Genomic DNA, 26,076 nt, shown 5'->3' on the forward strand with positions numbered 1-26,076 from the left:
CACCCGCTAACTTCAGGATGTAGCGGGAGTCTTGCGCAAGAGTCTCGTACTTGCCCACCACGTCGTAACGGATCAGGCAAGGGTGGCAAAGCGAGTGAACCCTTTCCCAGTGCTCATTAAACGGTTCCTCTCTCTGAGTCTGAGGGTCTACTAAATAATACACAAACTCCTCAAAGGAGACATCATTGCCCTTTTCCAGTGCTTCAGACTGGGGGTCGGCACGATGCCTCCGGATGATTTTGGTCCCGTAGCGTTTATGAAAGGCCGTGTTGTAGCTACGGGTGAACTTGTTACGATAGGCCGAGACGAGTCTTTCGAAGGGTTCGCGCACAAAGACGAACTTCAGATACGTGCGCAGACGCTTGTTGATCTCGGCCGTGGAGTACTCCGAGAGTGAACGCAGGTTGCCCGCTACGTGTGCCTCGTTGGCGGGAATAGCCAGCGGTTCGCGGTAGCGCCCGTCCCCTGTTAGCACCATCATTACACGCTTCCAGTTGGTGCATGCCACTTTGGGGACATAGCAATACAGTAACTTGTGTTTATCGTCCACTATGAGGTGCCGGAGGTCCTCTGGGCCGAGTACGCGTCTTTTGCGGGTGTGGGTGCTGCAGGATTCCTCCAGGAGTTCCCTTCGACCCTGAAGAGTGGCCTGCACTGCAGACTGCTCCAGCTGGAGGACAGGACAGAGTGGCATAAGAGGAAATAGAATGGAAAAAAAGAAACAAAAAAGTCACCATTTGTTCCATGACAGTCAAATGGGTTCAGAACAGTTTCATTTTTGGGTTAACTGTTGCTTTAAGACAGACAATATTTTCTTCTGAAACCGAATTTCTTAACAGTGCAATTATGACAACCACAAACTGCACCACACGTAGTTGTGTGACTTCATATGATAAGACAGTTGCTATGTTTAAGGGAAGTTCTTGTGCAATCATGAGGCACAAAGCTGTTATGGGAGGGTAACGGTTTTGCCTGGGGGATGATCCGCAGATGGGTTTGATAAAGGCAAGAATATAATAGGATTTGATGAGCTGGTAGTGATTCAACTGGAAGGACCTTATCTAGATGTTCCACTCAGAACTTTAAAGGCATTGTTCGCCCAAAAATGAAAAATCTGCCATAATTTTCTTCCATATCATGTCTTTCCAAACCCATGCGACTTTATTTTGTCCATAAAACACAAGAGCAGATGTTTAGCAGATCTTGGTTGTTTGATTTCCATACAATAAAGTTACACAATGAAAAGTGTCAAATTCCCATCAACAAAAAAAGTGTTTCAAATTGCCATTTTGGAATTCGTCAGACTCGGATCCCTTTTACTTTCATACTTTAAAAATTCAATGGACAATTTGGAACAACGCAAGTTTGAGTAAATAATTAATCATTTACAAAACCTGTTGCTTCACAGATTCTTCCTTATAATGTGAAAGCAAACTAAAACATCTTTTATTTCAGATTATACACTGACATAGTTGTAATGCGTGTAATTTGTTTATTGTCGGTTGGTTTGGATGTGTCTATAAGATGATGGTATGAATAAGGTGTTAGGGGTAAAAATGAATTGAGCTGCACCAGGAATGTGAGGTTGTTATTTTAGTAATTCAACTTCCACTGCTGTTAAAATCCGTCCCTTCAACATCAGGGGCCCGAGGAATTCACCCCGTCCTCTGTTAATCAGCGATATCCACCGAAATCGTATAATTTATACTTTCAAAAGTATTACGAAGTTTACTTTGTCTTATTTAATGATTTCATAACTTAACATAACAATAACTTTAATATGTACAAGTCAACAACATTTCTATGATTTCAGCTGCAAAAATACATACCTGGTCATTTTCTTGTAGTGTCTGCAAAGGACTTCTTCCTGATTTAACCGAGAAACTGTTCCGACCCGAAATCTGTTCAGAAGCTACGAGCACACAACAAAAGCAAAAGATGAGAAATGCAAACATAATGTTAATGGCTCCATAAGCAGGTTTGACAAGTCTATGCAGCAAAAGTAGCCCAAAAATAGCCTAATGCAATTTTCTCAGTCAGGCGGGCGATTTCCCCACTGAATTTGTACGTCTGTGGGGTGTTGGAGCGCCGAAATCATACATACAGGGGTGGAAATCATAAAAATTCCCCCTATAGTCAATAATTGTATCCCTTAAAACGCATATTTGATCACCTAAATGAGATATTTTATGTTTTTTTCCCCTTTTTTAAAGGGATAGTTCACACAAAAAATTTTTTCAAATCTTTCTTCTGCTGAACACAAAGGAAGATATTTGGAAGAATGTTTGTAACCAAGGAGATTTCAGCAGTCATTGACTACCATGGTAGCCATTGGCCCCACTATGGTAGTCAATGACTGCCGAGATCTGCTTGGTTACAAACAATCTTCCAAATATCTTCCTTTGTGTTCAGCAGAAGAAAGACATTTTTGCAGGTTTGGAACAACTTGAGGATGAGTAGATGATGACAGAATTTTCATTTTTGGGTGAACTATCCTTTTAAAATAGCCTGAAAGTAACTCTACAGCCTTGCTTCATTTAGTATACGAGGAGTCATGAATATGCAAATTAGCCCCACCCTCACACACTCAGAAATACAGTTGGCCAACTTACTGATGTAAATGCTGCACAATGGTATCACTCTTTACAACGTCGGACACATAACAGTAATTAAATGGTAAATGGACTGCATTTATATAATATTATTTATATAATCATAATTATGGCATTAATAATGTGTTACTAATGTTACATAAATTTGCCAATTGCCATCTCAGTCTGCATCCTTAGAAACGCTTTGAACAACTTAGAACGTCAGTGGAGAAAGGCATATAGTTCCTTATAACATTGTAATATATGTACATATAATGCACCCACTATATTGCTAAATCTACCCGATTTTTCATATCAACAGAAAAATATACCAGGATAACCTGGCTTCTCTTGAGATTCAGTCCACTGCTTCAGAGAATAGTTAATGATATGCTAAAGCTCGCCCGCACGTTGACGGGATTGGTTTCAAGGTAGAAATGACGTCAGAAACGCCAGCATTTTCAAAGCGCGTTTTTTAGTTCACTGCAGTTTTAAAGAGAAAATACTCAACAATGGTGATGTTGACCTTTGAATTTGCACATGGTTTGTCTGAAAGCATATTAACAACACCTCATAGACATAAATTAAAAACTTGATTTTCACCACTGGAGCACCACCGCACCATTCTGCAGGAAAACTGTACACTTGGCAACACTGTCCATAAGCAAAATATTGCATACGTAAACGTATACAATGGGTACATTAGCTGACATTATAGGAGCCACAGCCCCATAACATGCTAAAAAAAGCCACTCGCCTTAACTTATAGTAATGCCTTGGCAACCGCCCACAACATCCCTGCATTCTGGTGGTTAGTTTCGCATGTTCGAGCATTACATACATTTTCCTCAGAAAGAGGAAGTCTTTGGGGTTAAGTGACTCATGACCTTGTGTTGCAAGAGCAGAGATCAAAGTGCTTTGTCTGAATGATCACGTTATTGAGCTATAAAAGATTAGAGCTTTTAATTCTGGGCATATGGGGAGCAGCGGGGATCAGGCTGGTACACAATTACTGCCTTCTCTGACTCCTGCACCTAGCTGATCAGCCATAAAATTCCTCCTTCACATTTGCATTCTCTATAGGAACAGTCTGTTCTCTTCAGTCCAAGCCACTTCCCCCTTACTCCCCTTCCCACCCATCACACTCACACACACACACACACACACACACACACACACACACACACACACACACACACACACACACTCCTTCAGTCTGTTTTGGGGCCCTTGCCACTAACGTAAGTGATTGGTTTTGCACATGTGCCAAAGTCAAAGGGATATTTTAAATGCTCAGACTCAGAGAGAGAAAGAGCGTAAGCTATCAAGTCTGGACATTAAGTGAGTAAGTAACCATGGTAAAAAGAGAAAAGGCATTTTCCATGGGCAAGTAAAAAAAAAAAAAAACTTTAAATGTAAAACTGTAATTTTTGCAAACTTTAACTATTTTGTCATTTTATATCAATAAACATAAAAAACAAATATATTTTTAAATATTAAATTAAATTTAAATAAATGATGGTAACGGTATGGTACATTTTTAAATTAAGTAAAAATATTTAGTGGGACACCAAAGTGCCAAAAAGACCTAGTAAAAAAAGGGCCATATATGAAGATCAAATGGAAAATGGAAGGGAAAAAAACATGATATAACATGGAAAAGGCAGAAAGAAGGAAATGGGGAGGGGGCTGAGTACATATACAGACCAAAAATTGTGCTATGAAAGCAGGCACTGATGGCTTTCCCAGCTTTCATATATCCTCATTATTCAAATAGATAGATGGATATATTAAATGATTATAAGACTGCAAATCCAACAAAACACATGTGAAAACTACTTCACACTTAAGAGTGACCATGCAACATTTGCAAGTGAAATGCTTATGTTGTTTATAATGGAAGTGATGTTTTGCACAAGGAGGTCTACACTTCAAACTAGTTTTCATAATCAAACAGCTGGAGCGCATCATCAAGCACTAGTGCCTGAACAGCTAGTTCACTTAAAAGCCCTGTATAATTAGGCTGCAAAATTAAGGCATGTGAATATTAATTAATTCAGTCATGAAGATGTTGCCCACTCACGAACGTCTGCCTTTCAGCAAATACATTAGACCCGCTCAGTGAATGTCACAAAAATGATAATGCAGTTGTTAAAGGAACACAGCAATTTTTTTTTCATTAATTTTCCAACTCCCCTAGAGTTAAACAGTTGAGTTTTACCGTTTTCGAATCCATTCAGCCGATCTTTGGGTCGGGCGGTAGCACTTTTAGCATAGCTTAGCATAGATCATTGAACCTGATTAGATCGTTAGCATCTCGCTCAAAAATGACCTGAGAGTTTCAATATTTATCCTATTTAAAACTTGACTCTTCTGTAGTTACATCGTGTACTAAGACCGACTGATGGAAAAGTTGTGATTTTCTAGGCTGATATGGCTAGGAACTAAACTCTCATTCCTGCGTAATAATCAAGTAACTTTGCTGCTGTACCATGGGTGCAGCGGATATTACGCAGCACCTGAAAATAGTCCCCAGCACGCTCCCTGTGCAAGCAGGTTGTCACGTTGGTTATGTTGACGGAAGTTAGACTATTTTCAGGTGCTGCCATTTACGTTTACGGCAGCAATGTTCCTTGATTATTACGCAGGAATTAGAGTATAGTTCCTAGCCAAATAGAGAATTGCAACTTTAAATTTTTCGTTGGTCTTTGTACACGATGTAACTACAGACTACTCTTTTAACTACCAACTACTCTTTGAGCGAGATACTAACGGTCTAAACAGATTCAATGATCTATGCTAAGCTATGCTAAAAGTGCTACCGCCAGACCCGGAGATCGGCTGAATGTATTCGAAAACGGTAAAACACAAATGTTTAACTCTAGGGGAGTTGGAAAACGAGCCTATTTTCAAAAATAGTGGTGTGTTCCTTTAAAGTGTCGTGAAACCCCCCTGTTTAAGCCTGGTCGTTCACACCTCAGAGTTTGAAAAAGTCTCAAGAAAAGGGTGTGCAAATCTGTGGAAAAGTGGGCGTGTAGAGGGGGGAAGAGAGGAGACAACAACCAATAAAACACAGACCTGCAACACACATGAATATTAAAATAGAGAAAAATAAACAGAGTTGAGGGCACCTTGATGCGTTTTAAAAATCGAAACGCGGAAGGACATTTAAATGGTCTAATAATATGTTAATTACATTTAAGAGCATTACCGTCTCTGAAATAATAATGGCTACTTTTTTGCACATTCTTTGAATTTTCGGTCAACATCATTGTCTTCTGTGTATCAGAATACTTCATTGTGTCATCGCGTTCATGATCAGACGTACGGCTGTATCAGTGTCATTTGCACATATATTTCATTTGAAGACGACGTGATTAAATATGTGCTCATACATGGTCCATGTTTAGAGCACTAGAGTATATGAAATATGTCCTTAAAAACTTGCGTGATCTATATGATCCACAAGGTGAGCGCTGTTAAACTCATCGTGGCGTTCCGCACAGAAACGGCTCTCATGCACGCCGCGTGTTGTTTGAATTCTCTCCGCTGTAATGTGATCTAATGCGTGTGATTGGGTTTAAAGAGTTCATTCTCAGCCAGTCACACACTCGGAAGGCACACTTCTACCTCAGATTCCGTGAAGTTGCTTCGACTTTGCTTTTCAACCCGGAAGAACGAAACTGCTCAGAAAAATGCAAAAATAACCCACACTTGTAGGTAAAATGTATGAGTGCTTTTAGTGTTTTCAGTGATGTGCAGCCTGTACATATCTGTTGTTCACATCTAAAACAAAAACAAAAAAATTGTTTTGGGGTTTCATGACCCTTTAAATTGTGGTGTAAAAAAACTGTCATAAAAAGGAACTCTATAAATAATGTTACTCAAAGCCACAATTTGAAGTCTGTGCCAAGTACAATCATATCAGGGCTGCCATCGCAAAATGATATGTCTTCACAAAATACTCATAATCATAAACATCAGATGATAATCATTTTTAAGATAAAAGGAAGTGTGCGCAAGAGGCCGTTAGAGACTGTCTGATTCACAACCACAGAATGACGCGAACTTCCTCTTATGACTTTTTTTTTCACAGGAACAGAGTATTCTGTTGAGAATTGTTAGAAGAAAAAGACATGACATTAAATTATGACAAGGCAATACAGTATCACCCAAATAAATACTAAATGAGTTCCTCAAAACAACTACTTGGTAGAAAAAAGGGTTTAAAGGCATCCAAAGGTGGGAAACAATGAGGTCTCTTTTTTTAACCTTGTTAGTATGCACTATGAGTGAGGTTCCTCAAGTCAACTCAGGCCAGGCGGCAACAACAAAGGTTGTTTGCTGGAATGCTACACAGGCTTGTGGCCATTTATGTTGGCCTGTGAGGGTTTATAGAGGACAACACACAAATCAGCAGGCTTTTATCAAAAGTTCGCAAGGTAATGGGCAGGAAGCCCTCCTGCGGCGCTGCAACTGCTCTCTTACTAATCGAATTCTGCTCGGCCTCGTGTGGAGAGAGTTTTTGGTTCTGTGCGTTGACTTTTGAGTTTTTGTTTTACTCCCGAAATCAAATGATTTATCTTCTCAATTGTCTTCACAGCTGGTGCTCTCGCCCCTATAGTCTAAATATAATTAGGCTGCGGTACTGGAAACACATTCAAATGACTTTGAGGATCATGTTGCTCTGGTTGAATCTACAACGGAAACATTAGCTTATGCTTCCTGGATGTTATGATGTAAGGAAGCATCATGTGCCATGAAACCCATGAGAAGCGAAACCAGTCTAATGTTGAAATCAGGGTTTTTCATAAGCTGTTCTTTTTCACGTAAAATAAGCATTAAAACTATGAGCCACATGTTTTGACTCATGCACATTTCCCCAGAAAACGCTACTTCAAAAACACTATTTCCAGTAGTAGTTAGATGTAACACCACAGAAAAGCAGATCAAACTGATTAAGTAACTTCTGTGTTTTGCTTTGACAAACTCTAGTAAAACGGTGGAGACAACAGTGTCTTCTTTTGTACCTGGTAGGGCTCAAACTTGGTATTTTGTGTATTATATTGCAGCTCAACCCTGACCACATTTTTGCACTACGTAAAAATTTGCACTACGTAAAAATGTCAATAGAGAAAAGTTGCTCCGGCTACTTTGACACGTGTATGGTGTGGGTGTGGCATAGGTTAGTTGTCAAAATGAGCGAGAAAGGTTAAAGGCACAATATGAAAGATTTCTAGATTAAAATATCATTGTCGCCTGTCAATGACGTCATATCCTGTCATACCAGCTACCGAGTAACATTATAACTTTCAACACACTCAAATGTATTTAGTATGAGTGTTTTAACCATGTAAAACAGCACTGCGTTACCCCACATACACAACGAAAAGTGCGGATGGGACAGCAGCATAAGCATAATAAAAGCTCTCTCATTAGCATTTGCTCCCATGGCACATCCTGCTTCGTACCACCATAACGTTAATAAAACTTAAATAAATGTGCCCATTCGTGAACAGGATTTCTGCCATTGGATTCCTTTCCATTGGCTGTGGAGGCAAAGAGTCACAACTACAATTCCCATGATTCCATGCTCATTCATGGCGTCATCAAGCTACAACATTGTTTTGATTAAGTGACCTCTAGTGGTGAAACATACATACTGTGCCTTTAACACTAAATATTAAACCTCCGGGGAAGTGAGAAAAGAAAAAAAAACCCTGAACAGAGGAGAATCTGCTGGCAAAAACGGAACACGACAGACGTCGTAATAAAACAAGAATCAACATTGGCTTGGCTTTACAGAGGGATTTGAAATGGCGTTTTTATTACTCAATAGGCATGTAAGGTATTTTATTGTACAGATAAATCGCTATATGTAGCTCTAAAAGTCATTAATCTGCAGTCATGCTGAAAAATTAAAAATTATTGATTTCTAAGAAAAAGAAAGAAAAAAAACTACAGTAAAATCCTGTAGGGCATAACATTTCTTTGAATGTCTGTAAAACCATAGTTTTATTTTAGGGATGCACCGATATGAACATTTTGGCCGATACCGATAACCGATAATTCTTAATATTTGAAAGCCGATAACCGATATATTGGCCGATAAATCTAAATACAAATTTTAATAAACTCTGAGAGCCTGATTACAAAAACAAAAGGCTCACCATTAAGCCATGTCCCAAACACTTCAACATAAATCAAACCTATACACTACAGTAGCCTATTTGAACCAGTGTGAGATTCCTTACCTTTTCAAATTAATTTTACACTCATATGGCCAAAAATTTTTTTTAACACTTTACAATAAGGTTTAATTTTTGTTAGTATTAGTTAACCAACAATGAATGAACAATACTTCAACAGGATTTATTAATTTTAGTTCATGTTAATCTCAACATATTCAGACCCAAAGTTGTGTCTTTTAACATTAGGTATGAACTGTGAATGGACTGTTACAAAACACAAACATTTTATTACTAAAAGAAACAAAGGTTATTGCTCTCTGTTTGTTCATGATAGTTAATGCATTAATAAAATGAGACCTTATTTGTAAAATGTTACCAAAAATTATATTGTCTAAAAAATAAAAATAATATACCTAAATAATGCAAACAAGTAATTGAACAGCATTAAACCTGTTAAACCAGCATTAAACAGCAAGTGCATGAAAACCTCCGCACATACGATAAAGAAATGGTTTTAATCAAACCATATTGTTGATGGAAATGATACGAGAACAATAAAAGTGCTAATTATTAAAAATAATGCTTCTGTGTTTTTGAAAAAAAAAATATGTTTAATATTACAGTAATAGTAAACATCTGTAATATTAGTCTAGTTTATTAGGAATAATGTTGCTGTTTGAGAGCGCGCCGAAGCTGGAGAGAATGAACGAACAACCATAAACTGAAGCGCTTAGAAGTTTAATTAACAACTAAACGCATCATATATGAGAACAATCAGATATTTATACAAAATAAATATAATATTACAACTTATATTAGCACAAAATCACGCATAGGTGAAGTGTTATAACTCCTGTGGATGCTCTTCCCCTGTTTGAGAGCGCGTGCTGAAGCTGAAGATGATCACCGGTACAGTGAAGCACTGCGGGTTATTGACTCAACGAAACACATCCTATATGACTTTAATCAGATGTTTATACTACAAAAACGTAATATTACGACTTACATATGCTTTAAATGACGCGAATGCACAAGCGAACTTGACTGTGCTGGTCAGAATGCGTTGTTGACGCTTCCCACAACAGCGCGCTGAAAAACAACTAAACCCAGAGAATTCACTACGTTTTATAACAGAAATATTCTCATTGCAGTGTTATGTATAGGACAGTCCCAGTAGTTATTAATGCTGTGCATTTCTGTTTGAAATGCGCGCGCCGGTACAATGAAGTGCTTTACTGCATCGTTAATTAACTCAACCAAACGCATCCTATATGGGATTATATACACAAAATAATAAATATAATATTACAACTTACAATGGCACAAAAGGCTGTGAATGCACAAGCGATCTTGACTGTGCTCGTCATGAAGGTGTAACTCCGTGGGCGCGCGCTGAAGCTAAAGACCGGTACAATGAAGTGCTTTACTGCATCGTTTATTAACTCAACCAAACGCATCCTATATGATATTACATACACAGAATAATAATAAATAATATTACAACTTACAATGGTACAAAAGGCTGTGAATGCACAAGCGAACTTGACTGTGCTCGTCATGAAGGTGTAACTCCGTGGGCGCGCTCTTCCCTCAACAAACGCGCTGAAACACAACGCTCTTTTACAGCCTATTCTATTCTCATTATCATTTTATGTAGATTATAGAAGACTTGCGCTGCACATGTTGCACATAACTGTATTTTCCTTTTCGAAGTGATTCCAAACATATTTAGAGCAATTCAAACCCATCATGGTGGACAGCGCGTCCGTCTCAGCTGAAGGAAATAATACATTATCTATCGGCTTGACTATATCGGTCAAATTTTCTTATTGGACCGATAACGATAACATCAAAAACAATCATTTATCGGCCGATAACGATATGTTGCCGATATATCGTGCATCCCTATTTTATTTAGTAACAAAAATGTAATTGCCATTTAGAGCTATCTTTGTTTGGATATACACGGATATGAATGAATGTTCAATTAAAGTGGACATTCTGAATAAGCACCCCATAAATATGGGTGCTGCAAAAAAGGTAAGGTAGGCAATTTCGGAGAGGCTAGCAATAGCAAGCTAGCTTTGAAAGCATGTGTTCCCACCCTCCCTTCAGAGCGCTCTCCCAAGCCACGCCTCCTCCAAAACACACAGCAGATTCTGCAAAGCGTCACGAGAGATGGTGTTAAATTACCTTGTGTCTCAAAGCACATCATTTACAGTTTACAGACCTCTGACTTGTACCACGTGACAGCTGTAGATTTATTTCGGTGTTGATTAGGGGTGTAACGATACACCAATGCCACGGTTCGGTTTATCTCACGGTTTTGGAGCCACAATTCGGTTCGGTTCTGTTTGCTGTAGATTCATGGTTCACGGCGGGCACCAGCAATAATAACACTAGATTCACTTTTAACTTAATAACAACAGCAATAATTTAACTTTAGAGCAGTTAGCATACCTGAGTAAAATGAAATAAATTTCTGTAGACTAGTCAGAAATAATCTACTAATTTTACCATTTACCATAATGTTAAAAAAAGCTCATTTATTTCATAAAAATGTATGACACACACAAGTAATGTCCCACTGTAGCCTACTTAACAAACAGATTAATTGTATGAATATGACTAATTCTGATGAATACATAGGCCTATAAGTTAAAGATATTAAATAGCAGTTTTTGTTAACACTATAAAGTAGGCACCACTCTAATTTAAAAATAAACAAAATAAAGTGAAAATAAAGTGGTTATGGAGTGGTTTTCTGAGGTGAGAGATTTTTTATTTTGTAACAAGCTACAAAAATGACGATGTTGCTGGGACTCCAAGGTAGCATTTTGCCTACCTGGCTAAATGGGGAAACTGGCTCTTTTCGCCCTTCCACCATGCAACTAAGTCACATGACATGACAAATAATATTATTATTATAATATTTAGTAAAAATACAGCTCTTATTAGTTGTTAAAAGTGTACTAATTACTATTTAATCTAATGTCAAGGAAGAAAAAAATATTTTGTGGCATAAGGTGAAGTGAGAGCTGTGCTGGGGCAGCAGGGGGCGGGACGCGTTCGGTTCGACATGAGAGTATCGCGGTTCGAACCGTGGGTGGTGGATCACGGTTTTTCGGTTCGGTTTGAATATCGTTACACCCCTAGTGTTGATAGTGTTGACATCGAAATGCATAAATACGAGTCTGAGGACGTGAACAGCTCACAGGTTGTCATGTAATTACGGTTTCGACATGGCGTGAACGCAGCATAAGATGGTTATTTTGGTTCAGGAGGAACTATAAAAGGTGGCTGCGGCAGTTTTTTTTGCTGTTTGCGCTGATGACATATGAGGAGTGCGCGGATGTATGGAAATACATGTTGACAGGCAGGTAGGACAGTCCGAATTGGACAACATTTTTTTGGTCCAGAGACTTCCACAGAAGATATATGTGTGTGTTTTTATCAAGCGGCAACCTCCCCCAGTTTCTCTTGAAGCCAATACGAAAGTGAATTCATTGACTGGCCACTAGGGACAGGCTCCAGAAGGGAGCAGAATCTCATTGAGCCCCATGTTAAAATGCCCAACTTTACAGCAGAAAAAAAAACATGTTTACAGCCTGGCAAATTGTGGTTTTGGTCTATACGGCTAATTTTGCCCTTCATGACAACTGTGAGGGGGGTGAATTTTTTTTATAACTCATTCGTTTATATTATATAAAGCCTTAAAGTTCTGCATAATTAAGGATATGGCCACTTCGAGTGACAGGTGGATTGCCGTTTGTCTGCTGTCTGTTAGTCATCGCGTCACCTCAGCTCCGCCCATGTCCCGCCACTTTGCCCATTTTCTGTTATCCGGGAGTGACGAGCAATGACGTACTGCCAAGATGGCAACGGCCAGCTCGACCTTACTTTACGCTTCAAAACTGCTCTTCAGAATCCTATGGGTGACGTCACGGACACTACGTCCATATTTTTTTTTTACAGTCTATGTTTTTTATATTTAGACTACTTCTATTATTGATTGCAATCAGGATGTGAAGAGAGTTTTCAATCAGTATAATTATTTGCAAAAAATTGCCTACCCTGCCTTTAAAAAACAACAACACATTTTTAAACAAGAAAGAACATGACCGAGAATGACTGGTTTGATTAAATTACTGTGCAAAAGTACTAAAATGCGTATGCTGAATTCTGTAAAAAGTAGTTTTACTGACCATAAAGTGTTCTTAGGGCAGAAGTGAATAGTTATCTGACTAAAGCAATCATTTTCCTTTCTGCCCCAAGGACACTAGAGGAAGTAGAACTCCAGTGGGTGCCTTAATATGCCATAAAGCAAAATCCATTACAGAATGAAGAATGTGCTTAATCAGAGATTTGGATAGAGTTACGTCCACTCATAGTGGCCCAGCGTGTTGTACTATACAATATTCCATTCATAGCTATGGCTTTACTCTCATTACTATAGATGAAATTGAGAAGAGAGAAAGAGATGCATATGATATGAAAAGGTGAAGAAAGACCATGCTTCTCTCTTTCTCCTCTGAGCCTCTTTGTGAGGGTGTCACTCTATCCCTGACTAACATAGAGCCGTGACTGTTCATCCCAAAATTCCATTTTAGGCTGGAAATGTCCCTTTATTTATTAAATGGACGCAGTCTTTTTCTCTTTCTCAGCCCTGAAGAGCGAACAAATGATCAAAACAAGATAGATACAACAAACTTACAACCCTCAGGCTGTTCTACATCAAGGAATTGCCTTATATACAAACGAGTGCAATGGTTTGGCAATCGAACAATATGTGCAAGTCACCTAGCGTGATTTGTTTATTCCATACAAATCTCTGACTGCTTAAAATCTGTCTGGCCTGTCAGAAAGGAAGAGCGAAGGATTGGGGAGAGCTGGCGGGATACTGACCAATGCCCCGGCAGCATGTTTAATCAAATGCATCTTGTGCGCAAATATAAAACCGGTCTATTGGGAAACTTGGCCCTGTGGAGCAGTACGGCTCCCAGAGTTATGTCATTTTATGGGTAATATAATGCTTAGACGGACCAGCTTTGGCTGATGATGCTACACCAAAACACATGTGCCTGTAGGATCCAGCCAGAAAGTTGTGTTAAACTGCTGTAAGTTTAGTTATCTGTGCAAGAGAGCATCTATAAACTGTAACATTCTTAGCACATAGGATGTAATATTAAAGGGTTAGAGTTCACTCCAAAACGAAACTTCTGTCATCATTTCCTTAAGTGTTTTTTCAAACTTTTTTATTCCGCAGAACACAAAATTATATATATGTCCATACAATGGAAGACAATGGAGTCCAAAACATTTACTGCACAGACAAACACGTAGACATCCTTCAAATTGTATTCTTTTTTTGTGTTCTTGAAGCAGCAAAGCTGAAGGTGAGTAAAAAATGTCCTACTTTTTAGTTTCGTGTGAACTATCCCTTCAAAAAAAAATTAAATGCCAAAATCCAAAAATCAGTCCAAAATCTTGGATTATTGCATCCCGAGGTGATTTTATTCTAAAATCGATAAGGCTGACGCCATCCTGCGCGAGCATAATCACTAATTTACTACAACTAGAGCGTAAAATGTGTAAAAGACACGTAAACAATTTGGGAAACTGTTTAGGCTGCATTACTGGAGAAAATACAATTCCAAAATTCAATTTGACCTTAAATTACAGCATAATGTGACTCAATTTTCAAGGATCAAAGACAGTTTCACTTCTAGGCCTCTGGAGTAATGGACTTCATAAACTTTTCCAACAAGCCAATGTAAGAGCAATGGAGGTTTGCTTGATGGTAAAGAATGAGCTCATGTTTTCAGGCATGCAGTGTAAATGCTTCAGAACAAATTATCCGTGAACAAATTAACCCTGTAGCCCTGTATAATTTGAAGACTAGTCGGTTGTCAGACATCTAGTTGACTATCGTGACCCATTTCATTGCTGCAATAAAAAAGAAAAAAAAAGCACACACAAAACATTTTTGTGACAATAAACATCAACAATGCAAATCTACTTTACAATTACCCTTAAATATGCATTTTTACCACAGCAAACTGCATCAATTGGGTAGGGTATGGCGGCATAACTTGGCTTTTTGGCCAGGTCAATACAAAGTAATATTATTATTGCAAGATTAACGGAGTTATATTACTACGTGTAACATATCATTTTTAATTGTTTAATAAAGAGAAAAGCGAGTAAATTAATGCGATCTGGCTGTTATATACATGTCACACAAGTTCAACGTTGTTGCAAATGTGTTGTCTGGCTATCACCAGACCAAGCTCAATTTAAGATTGAACATTGGTCTGGGGAGTCTGCTATGTATTTTCTACTGCACAAGAGGCGTGATCAACGAGCATAATTCAAATGACTCTGTACGCAATTGGATAGTCCTTCAACCAATCAGACCACAAGAGGCGTGATCAACGAGCATAATTCAAATGACTCTGTACGCAATTGGATAGTCCTTCAACCAATCAGACCACAAGAGGCGTGATCAACAAGCATAATTCAAATGACTCTGTACGCAATTGGATAGTCCTTCAAACGATCAGACCACAAGAGCGTCGATCAACGAGCATAATTCAAATGACTGTACGCAATTGGATAGTCCTTCAACCAATCAGACCACAAGAGGCATGATCAACGGGGAACGACCCATCACTTCTCTATCTGTCCTCGTGTCAAACCCTCCAATAGCGCACCAGGTGGTTAAGCCAGTCTGTGATTGGTTCCCGCAAAAGTGTAACAGAAGCAGTAGAAATTAATGTACAGGTTTCCAGACTGAGTTGCAAGACGAAATCAAATCGCCGGCAGATCAGGCTGGGTTTACCCAGTCTAGCAAATGTGTCTATTCATAACGTGATTTTGCAGCATTAGTCATGTTACCGGTAGTGAGAATCCGGCCAGTATCGCTCAAAATGCTCAATGAGTTTATTTAGTGCAAGTTTGCCAAGTTTTACACATGCACAAATCCTCTCATTGTAACAAACAAAGCGGGCACGGTGTAAATAAAAGATTCCCTGAAAATTTTAGTCAGAGTCATTGATTAAAATGGGAGTTTTCGCAATCAGTGAGTTTGCACTGAACTGACATCTTCAACGGACTGCAACGCTTCAACGCTGCCTGTCTGTGTCATTTAATTTGCAATTTGAAGAAAAGTTTTTTTTTTTTCAAGTGTTTTTCATGAGGCTTTGTGACCTTTCTTACGAATATATACTTCACACTTTAGTACAAAAAGTGACAAAAAAATTTTTTTTTAATGTTATAATAGTGATTTAATAATCTGTAAAAACTAAATTCAAAAGCAAACCATATGGAAAAAAACTATGTTAGGGAGTGGAAATGGCTAATGAGCAAATAAAGCCTAGTCCACATGTACACAGATATTTTTATAACCAGAGTTTTGCCTCCATTTTAAAAAACAATCGCTTCCACACAAGCACGGTTTCAAAAAAATCTCTGTCGCCAAAACCATGCTATGATTGGCTGCCTGATTTCCACATGGGTCCCATCCATGGGCTCAGTGAAACCCTTCTACAAGTTCCTTTACTTTGGACTCAGTGACAGGTAACTGTATATAAACAGGGGCAGGGCCCAAGTGGACTGTAATAGCTTCACACACTTGCCTTACTATTTTGTATTATTGCATTCTGGCGCCTCTGTTCTGCAATACAATGAGATAGCTGTGCATGTATCTGTATACATGTGATAAGCACTGTTATTAAAAGCTACATCCGCCATTGCATAGACTCGACTCATGTAAACAAAAGAGATAACGGTGCACAATCTGACGTCAAACAAATGAGAGAACTGCGCACACTTCGACTTCACAAGTTGAAATCTCCAGTTTCACCATCTACATGACAATGCTGCAACCGGAGTTTCTAAAGATCTTCACCCTGGCCTGAGTTTTCAAAAAAAGCTGCGTTTGCGTGTGGATGAACAGCCAAACCTCGTAGAAAAAGCTGCAGTTTTGAAATTAACTGTGTTCGTGTGGACAGGGCCTAAGGGATGTCCATGGGGTCTTTATCCGGCCCTACTAAACATTTATGCCCGCCATGCATTCATGTTTAGCCAATCGGATTTGTTCCCTGCCGGAAGACGTTTAAAAATTACAAGAACCAATTTACACTCACCGTCAGCATATTTTCTGAACGTTTGAAAGTCAGAAGTTTGGCCATTTTCAATTTGAATATGTTGTACAACTTACACATGCGAGTCGAGCTTTTCACATATGAATGTAATCAAAAACAACACTCGTTCCTCCCTTTCAAGTGAACACCTCCATCAGCTTCTTATGAGCCCAATTTTGTTGCTCTTTCAAGATCAAACAAATGCAATTTTAGCCATTAGCAAAAGACTGACCTAGGTTGTGAATACATGCATATATTTTGTTAATGTAAAAATGTATCAAAGTTAAACAGTTATAAACAAAAGACGTTTAAGAGCTCTGCATTACAGTTACAGTGCTGTACAAATATGTTGACCATTGACATGTGCTGATTATTTACACTTGCTTTGAATTTTTGGTATAATGTTCATAGTTGAACTATTAACATTAAGCTCTTGCAATGTTGAACTGCTTTTTGAAATATGACTTAAAAAGTAAATATTAAAAGGCAAAATACTGGATACAAGATGTGTGTGTGCATGTTTTTTTTTTAAATACATGACCTATAAGTAACAAAAAGTAAAAGTTATATATATATAATCTTTCCCTGAAAGAAGAGTGGTTGAAGACCCCTGCTGTAAACCAATGCGGTCCTAGTCTTTTTACCACTCAGTGGGGCATAACCGCAGTCACTCCATCTGACATCATATGCATATCCTCTATAGGAGAAAGTGCAACGGCCAATATGGCGAATAAGCCCCGCCTTCCAAATGAAAGAGCCAATTGTTGATTAGTAAATTCGTCGCGTCACTGCAGCTCCGGTTGCTATAGAAACAGGCAGTCTTCTGATACGCGCGCTTAGGATTGCGCATTAGCTTTGTCCAGGCTGAAAACTTAATTTTTTTGTCATGATTCAAGCATTTAGAAACCAAATGAATGAGACTGTTGTTGTATGATTTCATTGGTGATTTCAACAATGAAATTTAATCATAAGCTTGGCGAACAGTTTTGGAGAATTTGATAGGTGCTCAAAGAGATAGGTGCTGCACTTGCCTGCCCGAGAGGCGTTTCAAAGATGGCCGCCGAGCAGTGTTGGGAGTAGCGTGTTACAAAAGTAATGCATTACAGTAACATATTACTTTTTGCTGTAACGCATTAGTGTAAGGCATTACTAATCAATTTTCAGTAATATTTTACTCGGTACATGTTCAGTAATGCTCGCGTTACAACACACTTTTATCCCAAAAATAAAATTGTTAAAAAAAAACAACAGAAAAAAAACAGCAAGACAACGAATGAAAAATGCAAGTAAGTTATTACCTGTTCGTGGACAGTCGTGGACAGTATGGTGTCCAAGTTTGTAAATAAAGACTAAATGACAGCTCGCGCTGGCCAGTAGAAAAGCGGCTAAAGAAGGGTTTTCAAAGAATAGCACAACGGCGAGCACGGCGAGTATAAACACCTCCGCAAACGGACGAGGCGCGCGCACAGTCAGCAAAACGAAAGTAAACAAGGCTTAATGGATGAAGATGGCAGTCGCCTTGACTGTACATTCACGAGATGGACGTATGCGCATTACGAGTTTGTCAGAGATAAGGACAAGAAGAACGTGATAGTCAAATGCTGCCTATCACGTAAAATATGCAGTCAAATGCAACCTGTCTAAAACCGAAATAACTATCAACGTCGCGAAATAGCACTAGCAATATAAAAAAAAAACATCTCTTGCACTTGGTGCATCATGGTTTTGTGTTGTGAACCTCTTGAAATTAAAGAGAATAAAATAATGACAACAATAAGAAAAGAACAAATGTGCATCTTGTCATGGCATTAGAGTTTACATACAGTTCTGTTGTGTCTAATATGAATAGACCCATGCTATTGCCAGATAATCACCTCTACCATACTTTTAACAGACTTGGATCGTTTGTGATTCATCCTTTCTTGCATTGTCTTGAGCCTTCACTTTGCCAATTATATACGATATTGTTAGATAGCCCACAGTCATTATGCTACATCACATCCCCTTCTACTGGATGTAAAATGCTCTATAACCTACATTTTGTCATTTTAGAATGTTAAGTTCTACTTCTGTAGTTATTTTGGTGAAAGTAACTCGAAAGTAATACAGGAGTAATGTAACGCATTACAATTCTGAGACAGTAATATTGTAAGGTAACGAATTACTTTTAAATAACAGTAACAAGTAATCTTTAACGTATTACAGTTTGCAAGTAACTTGCACAACATTGGCGCCGAGTGAAATGACTTGTCTTAAAGGGACTTTAGTAAAACGCTCGTCTGAAATTAAGCAGACGGTCTTTGTCAAACAAAACAAGCAAAGAGAAGAGTAACGTGTGTCGAAGTCAGCAGCAGTGTCTCTGTGAAAATGAGCCGCAGTAACTGATGGTGGTCAGATAAGCGATGAAAGAGCTGCACATTCAGCAGATGCAGTATTAACCCTTATCAGAAGAGAACAAGACTTTGAAAGGACAGAGATCCTAGTTTCAAACTTCTCACAGTGGGTGTGATGGAGCTGAGGGCAAAGAAATGACCCTCACTTTACTGGAAATGTTCAAAGATCTTTTGACCAAAGCTGACCCAGGGTCCAGTTGAGTATCTGATCTGTGCACTGACTCACAAGCACTTACTGCACAGAAAAGAAAGGAGCTCCATATGTTTCTCATGGACAAACCGCTAAACTTTTATTAGCTATATCTCACCGGTTGCCATTTGGCTGGACAAGTTTTCTTGATGTTGGCTTCAGGTAAAAAGCAGCATGTCAGCAGAGGAATGAAGGGAAATTCGATATTCGATAATTAAACAACTTGCCTATTGCAAACTTGATCAAAGAATAAATGCGCCAACACGAGGACAGTTACCAAGCGGTTTTGTGAAGAAACATACATAAACAGAAAGGCCATTTTAAGGTAATTACTGATTGCTGCTGCAAGTTAAGCCAAGACACATACAGAACACTACTTTTAAGATCACTTGTATCAGCTCTTTTTACTGGAACCACTTCTAGAAGCTAAGAGGACACAGTGGTATATAGTTTAGCCAAACTTCCTGTGAAGTGTGTGTGACCCTGTAACCACTCAAGAGGTGTGGCTCAGAGAATATTTGTCCATGTGCCAAACAAGAAAAGCTTTAAGCAAATAATGCACAGCATGAACATTCATTTGCATTATACTCTCACTGGGTCTCATTCATTAATCACATTTCAAATTCATTTGAGTAATAAGATGATAATACTAAAACAAATATAAAGTAACTTATACTTTGAAATATTGCACAATATTAACTACACAATTAGAAATATAGTTATAAGCTTAATCACACGTCTAAACAATAAAAGTGTCCTCTGTGTATATGTTTGTTTACAGTGAGTGTTTTTGTGTAATTTGCTGTGTATGTTAATGGTAATGCCACGGAGAGAGGGCTAGAGAGAGAGAGTTTGTGAATGAGACGTTAATGCGCACTTCTTATGCTTTGTTTATTTTTTCAGCTCTTACGATGATTTTTTTGAGTGACAAACGATGTGATAAACTTCATAAACCATCAGTAAAGTTTGGCCATCATTCGGTGTCCAAAAACATCTTGGGATAAGGTTTTCACACTGACAGCTGTACATTGTAAGATATAGCAACTTTGTTTGTTTGTCCGAGTTAGCAACAGTAACTAAGGTGGGCGGGGCTTACCGATAGGTCAATTATAAGTGGAGAGAAGCGTCTTCAAAAACGCAGGTGTGAACGTCTACAAACACCTGTTAAGGAGAGACAAATGAAGGATCTCATGCGTTCTTTTGCCATAGTCGAGCTATTTGCCTCTGGCAGGAGAACTTTCAAAGGTCAAATCCTGAGCTATTCTTGAGAAGCTGTTTAACGCCATACTAACATGCCTTAACAAGAACGTTCAATGGAGCCTAACCTAATCAGGGGAAGTGGATTATTCATTTTTTCAACAACTAAAAAAAAGGGGACGATGACGAATCGACGCCAGCCTTGCAATCTTGGCTGTGTAATAACATTTTCACCAAACAGTCTGAACCTGGCTCTAGTGCATGTCTCCTGGGCAAAGAGAGAGGTTTTGTTTGCAAAACAAAAAGATAAAAAAAAGATTAGCTATTATTACTACCAGGTTATGTTCAAAGTCTCTTATCCATGATTCACAGGAGACTTACCATAACCCACGTATATTTTGTCATGACATATTTCAACACTTCATGCTGTTTCTGATTTTGTCCAGATTCTTCATACTCATAAATTGCCGTCACAGCACAGGTTTACCTCCTCCATACATGAATGCAAGTAATCAGTGTGTGAAAATTCATGGTCATATGAGGCCTATCCCAACTGCGGGACCAAGTCAAAGCCATGACCTTTAATTCCCCCTTCTTCTCTAATCTCATGCTATCCTTTTTTAAGGTGATCCGTTCTTCTCAGAGGCATCAGGGGAAAGGTTTAAAAGGTTTTGAAATGCCCCAGAGTCTCCCGGTGGGGGCCTTCCAAACATTCCACGGGTAGTTTTTCTCTCCGTCTGCTTTGTTTCCAGTGGGTTTGAACAGCCTTTTTTGTTCTAAACAGGCTGAAGTCTGTGCGCTCTGAGGACAGTCTGATATCTTTTTTTGTATGTCAGAGGAACTGCGATTATGTGGCATGCATGTCTATGTTATCTAAGCTTTATCTAAGCTTGTCAAATGGAAGTGATGACAATGCACTAAATCAGACTCTCAACCAGACAGTCATTGCTTAAGATCTCACTGGTTCATTTAGTAACATTGTTTTGAACAATAGTTCTCAACGGGTGGACTGTGAAACAAAATTGGGAGAGAAAGGAGACTATGCTTAATGCAACTGTAAACTGTTGGGACTTTGGTTTCTTCATGGATTGGCCCTTTTGGGGTTCAACCTAGCAACCATTCAGCTACCAACCTAGATTTTTAACCAACACACCCCTTGTGCATAGCAACGTTTAATAACCTTGATCAGACCAAAGCAAAATAACAACCTTTCCTTGATGGCACTGACCCCAGATATTTAGGATGTCCAGACTTGGGAGGAGCTACAGATCAAAATGCACTGGAAATCGTCGGTGCCCACAGTTAACGGCCATCACTGAAAGATTGAATTTAGGATGTGGTCATGTTACAAGTCTGATTTGTAACCTTCATTTGGCAGGTGAAACAAGTTATCTAACTTCCCTTTTTTCTAAATGAAAGAATTAGCTGTACACTAGGGCTGTAATCTCCCAGTCGATTAGTCGATTATTAGTCGATACGTTCTGGCTCGGCCAAAATTCTGATTGGTCGATTTTTTGCTGCGTTCAATTAATCAGGTGGAAAGCACTTATTGCTAATGGGGGTGTTTTCAGAGCACCCCTGTTTCACAGGTAACAGTCTGTCTTCAGAACACCCCCCTTGTTTTCACTTCTTTTGGATTAGCCCAACCCACTGGAGAAGAGAGACAGATTGAAGTAGGCTACTTTGCTGTATATTATTTATTTAATTGTGAGAGCGTTTTCCTAGTCAGTCCTCTTCTACCATGTCAACAAAGACATCGGCAGTGTGGCAGCAGTTTTTTTAAATAGAAAATGGGGAAAAAGTCGAATGCAAATTTTGCAAGCAACAGTTTGCATATCACAGCTCGACGACAAACAGGTCATATCACCAAAAAACGGTAAGCTAACTTGTCTGCGTTAGGTTGCCCCGTCTGGCTTGTTTAATAAATATAATTTTTTTAGGCTGATAGGCGCCTGCATTCAACGGGAGCTATCTGTGTAAGCGCTTTGTGAAAAGCGTCATTGATGTCCATTTACCAATCACCAATTACCAATTGCAGCCAATCACAGACATATTTGATGAGCGCGTGAGCACAATGGCCCATCAGAGGTGTTTACGATTCTGCTCAACAGCGCTCAAAGCATCACATTTTTTAAATTTCAGTACCGACTTGGTATCGCGGCCGGTACTTTTGACACTAACTGTAGCAGCTGAATATTACGGTCTTAACTCACTCTCAGACTAAATTCCAGTAGACATCTATGGATGTCTGTCACTCTCGTGGCAATTCATAACTATTTTACATTGTGGCAAATTCATGGCTAATTAGTGTGAGCTCATTTGTACATTTCTGTACATTTCTGTATGATCTGCTTACGCCCAAGTGACAGACACCTTGTTAAACTGCAAATGAAATTGGATGTTGCATAGCCTATTACTATGTTATAATAAACTTTGTCCATCCATCATGATTCCCATTCACATGGATCCGTGGAAATGGCTAAAAACGCCTTATTATGCATGCCAGAAAAGAAATTTGACGGTCATTTTGTAAAGAAAATCCATGCGCCTGCGCACAAACATATTCAAATTAGGGTTGGGCAACAGTGGTCGAGTAATCGAGTACTCCAACGTGACAGCGATCATCGATCATGAGAACGATGATCGCCCTGAGAAAAAAATATTTGTCTCTTTTTTATTGGTTATTGCGTTGTTTTGCGCGGTACCGGAGGTCTGATTGGTTAGCGTTATACAGCGCCTCCTGACCGCGGCGAAATAAAGTGAAACTGAGCCGTGCAGTGCAGTGATGTCTGGAATCACTGTGATCATTGAATGGTTAGTGCAAGATGTGCAGCGCCAATAACAGCATTATAATGAGAAAACGATGGAAATAGAATGCTGTAAATGATCTGTGCTTAGTTCCCCGTGTATCAGCTGATCCACAGAGAAACTAGCGAGAACACTCAGACTAGCGCGTGAAGTTCATGTGCGCATTCGCGTCCTTTTCTGCAGATGCACGTTGTAAGATTACTTTTATGTTGTCTATATCTGATTAATCTAATATAAGAAGCGTTTGGTTGAGCTTAATAGGCTAGAGCTAGAAAAGCACTGCCGTTATACCGGCTGTTGTTCATTCTCTTCAGTTTCAGCTCAAACGCATATTTCATGCTCGACATGATGGTTTAGAAACAGTCATATTCTATTTAGATAGGCTATTTCTTTCTCAGAATCATTGATATTAGTAATGCAGCAGTGCTATACTGTTCTCGTATTTTTTAACAGTAGACCTAGTTTATTTAAAGTTGCTTTTCGTTATGAGTTCGAAAACGCGCAGTAATGCCTGTAAACGCTTCGATCATGAATAATAAAATTAAGTGCATGATGTGCAGGGTCAATCTGTCATAGCACTATAATGAGAACACGATTTTAATAAAATGTTGTTTCTGTGTGCTTTCGTTGTCCGTGTATCAGTGTTGTTAAGGGAAGAGCGCATTCAAAATGTTCCGTTTCAAACCCTTCGCCTGTAAAATCTAGCACGCTGAAGTTCACGTGCGCATTCACGTCCTTTTGTGTTGATTTATGTCGTAATAGGTTAATAATAATCTTCATATTAATATTGATATAGGGTGCGTTGGTTGAGTTTATTAACCAGCTAGCAAGCTCTGCAGGGTGGTGTTATTTCACAGTTTCAGCTCAAAGGCAATGCTCGATATTACTGACTTGGTTATTTGAGACGGTCATTTTATAAAGATGTTTCTTTTTCAAAGACATTTATGCATCATAATCTAGCAGTTATTTTTTGTTTTATATGTTCATGTTTTCATGTCACGTTTGTATTTGTCAACAACCATTTTCATAACAGTTTTCATTATCTTAATGACGGACATGCCCCGCCCCCTGCACATGCCCCGCCCCCGAGTACTCGAGTACTCGTTTTTGAGACCTATCGATGATCGAAATGAGAAATTGACAAAAATGCCCATCCCTAATTCAAATGCACTTACCTATGGACTAAACACGTAATGCTTACGTGCATGCCGTCACCATTCTCACAGATTCACGGTTTTTGAAGTTTACATAAAGATGATAACGATATCGTTTCAAAACTATTTCAAAGTTTGCGTTCCCAAGCCATCAAACACTGTTGCCATGCAAATGAATGGCAAGAACGCATTAAAAGTATTCTATTTAAGTTGAAAATGGTGTTGTGCAAGTGGACCCAAAGTAATAACTAATGTTTTTTTTTACAATGGAAATTAATCAATAATAATAATTTTAAAAAGCTATTGTCTTTAGCATGCAATAACTTTTTTCTAGAGCTGATGTACAGCCAACACAATCTCTCTTCCATTAATTTCCTATTATCACGGTAAAGCTGCTTTGAAACAATCTATATTATAAAAAGCGCTATATATAAATGTAGGCGACTTGACTAAGCCACATGGGCTACAGAATATATGAATATTTCAGATTTTCTCTAAATGATTTATTGTAATTGATGTGTCCAGTTCATTTGTTGATTGGATCCAAGATTCAGCTCTTAAAAACAGTCATTTTATTAGAAGCTAAATTTGCTATAGCATACAATGAACAATAACAGTTTGTCTCAATTGAAAAACGTTTCTGCATGTTAAATACAATTCAAAACCAAATCTGTTATGTGTTGATAAAACTGATAGCCTATATGAATCAAATCGGACGGGTTCTTGGTTCAATGACTCGGTGTCATTATTCGAGAAACGCTTGGACCGATTCAGTCTGATTTGCGAACAAATAGTTCGAACCTGTTTTGTGAACCGGTTCATTTAAAAGATTCCGACTCGAATGAGCAAATCCATCATGAATTAGACTTCGCTACTTTATTAGTAATACTCACCTGATCTTGAGATGGTCTGGAAGTATAATATGAGAATGAAAAACGACCCAACGCATGTCGCCAGAAACATCCGACCCACTTTGGGCTTTTTCATTCTGATACTCCTCTAACGGACGATGCCCGACTCTCGCCCGGCGACGGAGGTCCGAGAAGGGCTGAGGAACAATCCTAAAAGCGTCTGTCCAGCGGGTTCCTCATTTTAGTGAGAAACAACATATATACAGTCTAAAAACAACTCCGTAAATACTAATTCCGATAGCCTACACGTTTCACCCGCGGCAGCCCGCTTGTCTAGCGGAGAACAGACCGTTTTATAGTTGGGTGTTACGCGAACCATTCACCTAAAAAAAAACTTTAACGTTACAGGTCCCACTCTGTTTCATCGAGTCGTCGCTTCCCACGCGGTCGCGTCAATTACGCATAAATTCCATTGATCATCTTTATGTCTTCGGTACGTCACATGTTGGTGTTGTCAGTAGAACTCAACTTCCCCTAAACATGGAGGGCATTGTATC

The 26,076-nt window shown here is 38.8% G+C and overlaps 1 protein-coding gene across 1 annotated transcript in view; it reads right to left on the reverse strand.

The window, feature by feature from the left end:
- LOC307117531 (carbohydrate sulfotransferase 11) overlaps window positions 1-26,076 on the reverse strand; it is a 27,891-nt gene extending 1,815 nt beyond the window's left edge. Inside the window, exons 1-3 of the mRNA XM_079802429.1 lie at window positions 25,562-26,076; window positions 1,830-1,912; window positions 1-670 (exon numbers count right to left, since the gene is read on the reverse strand). The exon at window positions 1-670 is cut by the window's left edge and continues 1,815 nt beyond it. Of these exons, the coding sequence (XP_079658555.1) occupies window positions 1-670; window positions 1,830-1,912; window positions 25,562-25,655 (847 nt within the window). The 5' untranslated portion in view covers window positions 25,656-26,076. The remainder of the gene's footprint in view (window positions 671-1,829; window positions 1,913-25,561) is intronic.

The sequence above is a fragment of the Gobio gobio genome, assembly GCF_949357685.1.
Source record: "Gobio gobio genome assembly, chromosome: 21".
Lineage (NCBI taxonomy): Eukaryota > Metazoa > Chordata > Actinopteri > Cypriniformes > Gobionidae > Gobio > Gobio gobio.